Consider the following 6,953-nt stretch of genomic DNA (forward strand, 5'->3'; position numbering starts at 1 on the left):
TACTTCAAATGATGGGCTCAAACTTTGTTGATCCTTCTCTCAAATCTCTGATCTACAGAGAGTGCTGTAAACTCATTTGGGTTTTCTCAGGGGGGTTAGGCAGCACATGTCATTATTACCAAGCAGCGGAGGCATAAGATTCTTGTTCTCGATGTGTTTCAGCACTGCAGCGATGTACTCTTTGCAGTCCTCCTCCTTCCGCGCAAAGTAGCCAAGAGCCTGTTCCCAGAGACAAGCCTCTTGGTCTCCATACAGCTCGCACACCTCGATCACCTTCTTGTACTGCTCATTCTGCATGTGGTAGTGCATGATCTGTTGAAATCTACAGTAAGAAGAGACTCATCAGCTGCAAGAATCCATCTCTTCCTTCTCTGAGCTGCTCAGGTTTTCACCCAGCCATGCAATCCCCAGATATTCACACGGAAGCCAAGCCAGGTCCATCATTCACTCTCTGCATAACTGCCCTGCTCTAACAACACGACACCTTCAGCTGAGCAGTGATCAAGTTCCCATCTTGAGACACTAACGAGGCCAATTGCTATCATAAGGCAGGGACACTTATGGCTCAGAAATCCCTGCAGTGAGGGGGCAGGGACACGACTCTACGGCAAGAACACTCACAGTTTGCCCTGCTCATAAAGGTAGAGGACACCATCCTTGAAATTGTGCATCTGACATAAGACCAAAGCCTTATCAAAGACTGTTTTGAACCTTCCGCTCTTCAGGAGGGTCAGGGCTTCACTGTGCAGCTTCTCTTTGATCTACAGAGAAGAGGGAGAGGTCAGGGAGAGCACCACACACACACACGCACACACACGATATTTTGCCCTCAGATCTGACAACGATCTGCAGCTCTTTCAAAGAGGACAGTTTTGCTGTTTGCCCTCTATCCCTTTTAAGCAACAGGACCTGATTTCTTTCACCCAGACAGCTGGCATCACCAGAGATCTGGGCAAGTGAATAGAGCTACTTCGGTAGGTGAGGCATCTGCTCACAGAGGTTGTATTGTCTGGCATCTGTTCTTAAATGAGATTCATACAAAACAAGCTCAGCTCAGCCTCACCAAAGGAGTATTCTCCAGCGAGCAGGCTGCTCTCCCACTGGTGTGCCATGTGTCCAGCACAGCATATGTACTGCCTCCTGTTATCAGTGCCCATCTGGACAGGTCATGGGCTGCCAGGAATGCAAAAAGGATTCAAAGAGACCAAATCTCCCTCTCAAAACAAAAAGCTGGGGGAGCTCAAACCTGCTCATCTCGTTCATGTGCCCAGTTCTGGAGTCGAAGTTCTAATAACGTGTCATAGACACCCTGTGGAGAGTCAGCCTGCACCTCAGTCATGTGCTCCAGAAAAGCTTTCAGTTCTCGGGAGTTGTTTGCAAAGACTGGGATGAACTCCTCGGAATTAGCCTGTAACACAGAAAGAGTAAGACATCCAGACCCGTGCTTCTTCCCCGCCGTGCGGAACGCTCATTCCCGGAGTCAGCGACCTGACTGAAACAGCACGGCACCAGATGCTGGCTACGGTGGGAATCGGGTCTGAGCAATAGCTTTATGTGGTGTCTTATCTCTGGGACAACCAGCACACCAGGGCAGGGCTTCTCCTCATCCCTAAACCATCAGACCTGCACCACAAGGCGCCCAGGAGTGCTGGCTCGCTGCAAAGTTACTACTTGAGAGCAGCAGTTCTCACTCAACGCACACCATACCCTTTTTCCTTCCAGCATCCCGAGGCCTTCGCTGCCTCCTGACGGCCGGTAATCAGTGCAAAGGATCTTCAGCAGTTCTGTGGTCTCATTAGGGACATGGTGCATCAGGATTTTACCGTACCGCTTCATATTGCTTTCTGCCTGCTCAAAAGGCAGTTTTCCAATGTAGCACAAAGCCTCTTGGTAGTTCTGTGGAGACAGCCAGCAAAATAATCACATGAGATTTGCCTCTGCTCTCTGCTTTGACAGAGAGCATCAAAGACACGCTGCCAGTACACCACTGTTGACTCTGAACTGTCACCTAGTTTGCTACTCCTCTTGTTTGTCTCCTCAAGGAGGAAGACTGGCTGCAGCCAGAGCACAACTTCGATCACGCTCTCACTAACCACCCTCCCTCCTCCTAAAGGGCACTGTAAAAAGCCACATCTGAAACAGAGCAAGTAAGACGCTCTGATTTCCACCCCCAGTCTACCACGCAAGCCAAAAACGGAAAGCCAGCACACAAGCGGCAGCCTCCTTTGTTTCTGCTGCCTCAGCAGCCCCGTCAGCGTGTGGCTGCAGGGAAGAGCCACTGAAACGGTGTCCACACTGAAGTGGAGGCTAGTGACATAGTGGTCTTCCTGGCAAGGGCCATGTGAGCAGTAACATCTCCTCACCTTGATGTCCTCTAGCTGGATTTTGAGGTACCATTCGTGATGCGCGTGCTTTTCTGCCAGGTACACGGCGTGGGAGTAGTAACCCGCTTGACGAAGCACCTTGATTGCTGTTTCCACATCAAAGTGGACCTCGCTCTCGCTTGTCTACAAGAACAAAAGCGGAAAGACGGTCCCTCAGCAACATGCCCGCAGTCCACAAGCAACAATCGTTTCTCTCAAAGCAGGGACAACCTGGCACCTCTCAAGCAGGGAAAAGATCGCTCACACAAAGGAAGGCGTTGAAGCGCCTCTCCTCAGCTCGCCAGTCACGCTGGCAATAGGCAGTGTGCTCCAGACCAGAGGGCGAGCAAGCCAAACCAAGAACCTAGCCAAGAGCTTGGAAATAATAAAGGAGCGAAGACAGGGGCACTGAGGGACAAATCCAGTTGTCTCGCTCAGCGGCCCCGCAGGAGCCCATTTAGAACGGAGCTGATACTCCTTTCGAATTATTGCAATGACAAAACACCTTTGCGTGATTCCACCTTCCTCCAGTACCTTAATGAACTCCTCCAGTTTGGAGCTGTCCTTGAGTTTGGTGTAGCAGTTCAGCAGAAGCGTGGTGTGGTCTGCGTTGGCCAGAGACTGCAGGTGGAGCGTCTGCAGATAAGCAGTGAGGTTGTGGATACGCTGAGCATCCAGGAACTTCCTGATAACGTAAGACGGCTCCAGCTTCCCTATAGTTCTGGGAGGGGAAGACTCATGTGACGGGAGACCATATACCCAGGAAGTGGGATTCTTTTCTTCACTTCGATCGCATCACTCAAGCTCATCTTCAAACGCTCGTGCCCACGTGGAGCAGTTTAGCCGCAGGGACCCTGACACCTCATGCGAGCTGGCAGTAACACAGGCGACGTCTCGCCAGGCGCAGGGACTCCACAGTTCAGTTCCACACGAAGATAACGCGTGCGGCATTTTAAAGAGACTGAACGTGGAATTTTTAGTGAGCCTCAAAACATGCTGCTCTAAGTTTAAAAAACCCCGAGATGTTTTAAAACCAACATTAAGCTCAGCGTTTTCCAAAATGATTGCCGTACGTGGTCAAATCACGTCATCCACCTTCCCTACAGTGATCCCTGGTTTATTAACGGCATCATCAGGCCCCATTCCGCCCCAACACCCCTCACTGTCCATGTTAAAATACCACCAACAAGGAGAACTTTACCCAAAGGCCTTCAGAGCCCCTAAGGTGTACGGTTCTCTCTACGGGCAGAATTTCCACCTCAAGTTGTGCTTTTTTTGACTTGTCTTGGTTTTACTGCTGGGAAAAAGCAATCGAGGCCTCTGAGCTCGCATCTGTGCCACACAACCATGGCTTTCTAGAACACCCGCTCACCGGATGTACTGCTGGATGGCTCCGTCGTGGTTCCCCTTGTTATACAGATGATCGCCGTACTGCCGGAAAATCTCTGACAAGCCATCGCTGTCCAAGTGGTGGCTCTTGGCCAAGTTAATAGCCATTTCAAATAAGTTCTTTCTGAACAGCATCTGTTAAATACACAGTGAGAGCAGCATGAGAGAAATACCAGCCCACGAAAAAAGTGCAAACACTCCCGGAAAACAAGTTGTTTCTTCTTTCTCGTGCTGTATGCATAAGTACGCGCAGGGCTTTTAGACACCAAATGCTTCGTAACGCTGATGACGCTGGAAAGCTGTCAGGCCACTTGCCTCTCAACTCACTTCCCCGAACGGCTCGCCTTTCCAACTGCAGAGCCAGCACAATCTTGCAGACATAAGGCAGAGAATAACAACAAAACAGACTAATTTACATGCCTCGAGTTTGGTTTGTGTATCCTTCTCCTGGAGTACGTGAATCTTCCCATCTCTGGTCAGCACGTACAGAGAACCCCACTCTGCCAAGACATCCACTATATCATCAAAGATCGAGCTGTACGCAATGAATTTGTTGCACAAGTCATAGATATTCAGGACCTGTTTGTCCGCATTCTGCGCCTCATTCCCAAACTCAGACCTGGAGAGTAGAAGAGAGCTTTAGAAAACAAGGAGAGCGTAACTTGAGTTCTTGATACCTGTGCAAACTCGGATGTCCAGAGAGCAAGAGAAATGGGGTTCATTTGGGTGACTGAATTAAGCGGGCCCAAGGGGAAAACACCACAGTTTATGCACAAATTCCACCCGTGTGTTGGACAAAGACACCCATAGGACTGGAAAACCCCCACTCACTCAGCACGCTAAACTGTGCTGCCCTCGCAACGGAAGTTAATTGATATAAGGGTCTGGATAAACCGTAACAACCTCTGACCAAGCTGCAATCGGCCCCCAAGAGCAAAGCTTCACAGGCAAGGAGAAAAAAAGAGGGAAAACGAGAAGCTGCAAGAGTAAAAAGAACTCATTTGTTCCGAGAAGCCCTACTTTGGAGAAGTCTTTCGGTCCTTGGAGACAACGACGAGGTACCCCCGGTACCAGTGAACAATCAGCTTTTGTCCCTCGAAGGCAAAGCAGGGGCCGCGTTCATCTGGTTGATAAAGGTACACACATTCGTTTCCTGCCACGATGAACTGGAGATCCTGGGAGGGGTCGCTGAGCGATGAACAGCGCAATCCACAGCCATGAGTGTCCAGCTCCAGGTGAGGATAGTCCTTCACCGAAAGCGTGTAAGACTATATGCGAAACACAAGGTTTTGGGGATTGCTCCAAACTAGACTCTAAGCCAACGCAATCTGCAAGCCAGAGTCTCATTTTTTTTCCAATTAACTTCCCACCTGGATGTTCTCCGTGGTCACCACAAAGAGATGAGTGGTTTTGCCAGACTGTCGGAAAGCAAGGCCAGTAACCGGGTAACTGCCTTCGTGTAGGACCTGGGTCTTGCTATGCCGGTCTCGAGTGATGTCTCCTTTCGTAAGCACCACGCTCCCATCTGCAAAACCTGGTGAAAGGGACAGACTCCCCCGTTACTGACATGGCACACGTGAAACGTTACCAGCGTAAAGTCAGGGCAGGCCCAGTCAGTGACAACACCCAGCAAGACGCTAAGGAACGGGACTGCCGTGGGTTCTCCTGCCAAGGAACCATGCGCCAAACCGCCCCCGACTGCTCCTGTTACGGTTCACAGCTGTCACCTGCCTGCACACATGATGTCACCGCTCAGCAAGGTTCAACTTGCTCTCCACAGGCGACCTGCAGGCACAGGTTGTTTCTGTCTGTCTGTTTTACAAGCAACCTTCTCACTGACCCACTGAAACCATCAATCGCTTTAATTCACCTGCTCATCCAAAACAGGCTACGGCTGGAAGAGACCAGAGGGAGATTTCCCAGGAGTGAGCAGAACACGCGGTTTTCCCAGCTCACTGACGGGCCCCGTCCTGCCGGCTGTGCCGGGGCGGAGGCCACAGCATACAGAGCTGTTCAATCTCAGCGCAGGGAACAACCCGCTGGAACCTCACAGTGTTACTGCTCTTCCTCTGACAGAAGTTAAGCAAGAAATATTACAAAGGAGTGGTCCGTTCTAGAAACAGAAACTGCCTTTCTTCTTTAAAAAAGAAAAGGCTCTATACAGTGCCTGAAAAAAACTCTTTGTAACATGAGGTACCACAAACCCACGTTTCTTCCTGTACTACGACAAAAGCCCGGTTTAGTACTCAGTTCAACAAACGTGCAGCCGTACTAACTGGTGCAGAAACGTGATATCAACTAAAAATACCGGCTTCCCTTTAGAGAATCAAAGTCTGTAACGTACACAGCGTCAGGCTGAATGTACGTATTTCTCTTCTCAAGCTCTGGACAAGGCAAAATACGCTATCTGTCTGTGAGAATAACATAAAAACAGCATGAGAAGAAAAACTGTTGGGACGCTCTGCGCTGGGTTTTGGGCTAGCTGTTCATTCTCCTTATCTCTGAGTAAGGACCGCAATATTTTTCTTAAGCTATTACAGTTCAGTTTTACTTACCAATAGCCATGAAATTAAGATTCTCGTGGACAGTTAGGCAGGATACAACTGTGGGCTTGTTACCTGGTATTGCCGGAAAAATTCGTGTGCAGAGAGGATTGCCACCATCTCGTTTTTCCAGGTTCCAGACCTTAACCTACAAACAACGACAATCTGGCATAAGCAAAACACGAGGCATCAGGTGGCCAAGACCTGGCATCACGTGCAGCAGTGTCCAAAATGAGCAAGCTGCGTAGGGCAAGGAAGGTCAGCCAAGGCAATCACAGTAGTCTTAGGAAAGACCTATAACATAAACGCATTCTTCTTTGTCATCGGACTTACCAAGGGGTTAATACCCTCTTCATCCTCACCAACAGAAACCAAGATGCTGTGCTGCTTCAGCTGGTACAGATGTGTTACCCTCAGCTTGTAAGCTTGGAAACTACTGAGCTGAAGGGAGCGAGGCAAAAACCAAATCTGTCCTTCCATATGTAGGTCACCGTTAAGGCACACAAAGGGAGTTACAAGCCCACACCTCCCATCGCCGCACAGTCTCACTGGCGGCAGTAAACACGCTGCTGCGGAGCCCCACAGCACCTAGCGGCGTTTTTCTTTACAGGCAGTGGACAGCCACGCGCAGGAAGCTGCCGCATTCCCAGGGCTGAGG

At 50.0% G+C, this 6,953-nt stretch overlaps 1 protein-coding gene across 1 annotated transcript in view; it reads right to left on the minus strand.

Annotated features, from left to right (window-relative positions):
* The window catches only part of VPS11 (vacuolar protein sorting 11 homolog (S. cerevisiae)), a gene marked incomplete at its 3' end in the record, with an annotated part of 7,782 nt that extends 1,007 nt beyond the window's left edge, over positions 1-6,775 (minus strand). The window contains exons 1-12 of the mRNA XM_010144813.1: positions 6,629-6,775; positions 6,308-6,443; positions 5,123-5,286; positions 4,773-5,020; positions 4,173-4,371; positions 3,736-3,887; positions 2,898-3,084; positions 2,364-2,507; positions 1,708-1,896; positions 1,247-1,408; positions 622-761; positions 120-322 (exon numbers count right to left, since the gene is read on the minus strand). Of these exons, the coding sequence (XP_010143115.1) occupies positions 120-322; positions 622-761; positions 1,247-1,408; positions 1,708-1,896; positions 2,364-2,507; positions 2,898-3,084; positions 3,736-3,887; positions 4,173-4,371; positions 4,773-5,020; positions 5,123-5,286; positions 6,308-6,443; positions 6,629-6,775 (2,071 nt within the window). The remainder of the gene's footprint in view (positions 1-119; positions 323-621; positions 762-1,246; positions 1,409-1,707; positions 1,897-2,363; positions 2,508-2,897; positions 3,085-3,735; positions 3,888-4,172; positions 4,372-4,772; positions 5,021-5,122; positions 5,287-6,307; positions 6,444-6,628) is intronic.
* Positions 6,776-6,953: the final 178 nt, after the last annotated feature.

The sequence above is a fragment of the Buceros rhinoceros genome, unplaced genomic scaffold, assembly GCF_000710305.1.
Source record: "Buceros rhinoceros silvestris isolate BGI_N320 unplaced genomic scaffold, ASM71030v1 scaffold45501, whole genome shotgun sequence".
Classification (NCBI taxonomy): domain Eukaryota; kingdom Metazoa; phylum Chordata; class Aves; order Bucerotiformes; family Bucerotidae; genus Buceros; species Buceros rhinoceros.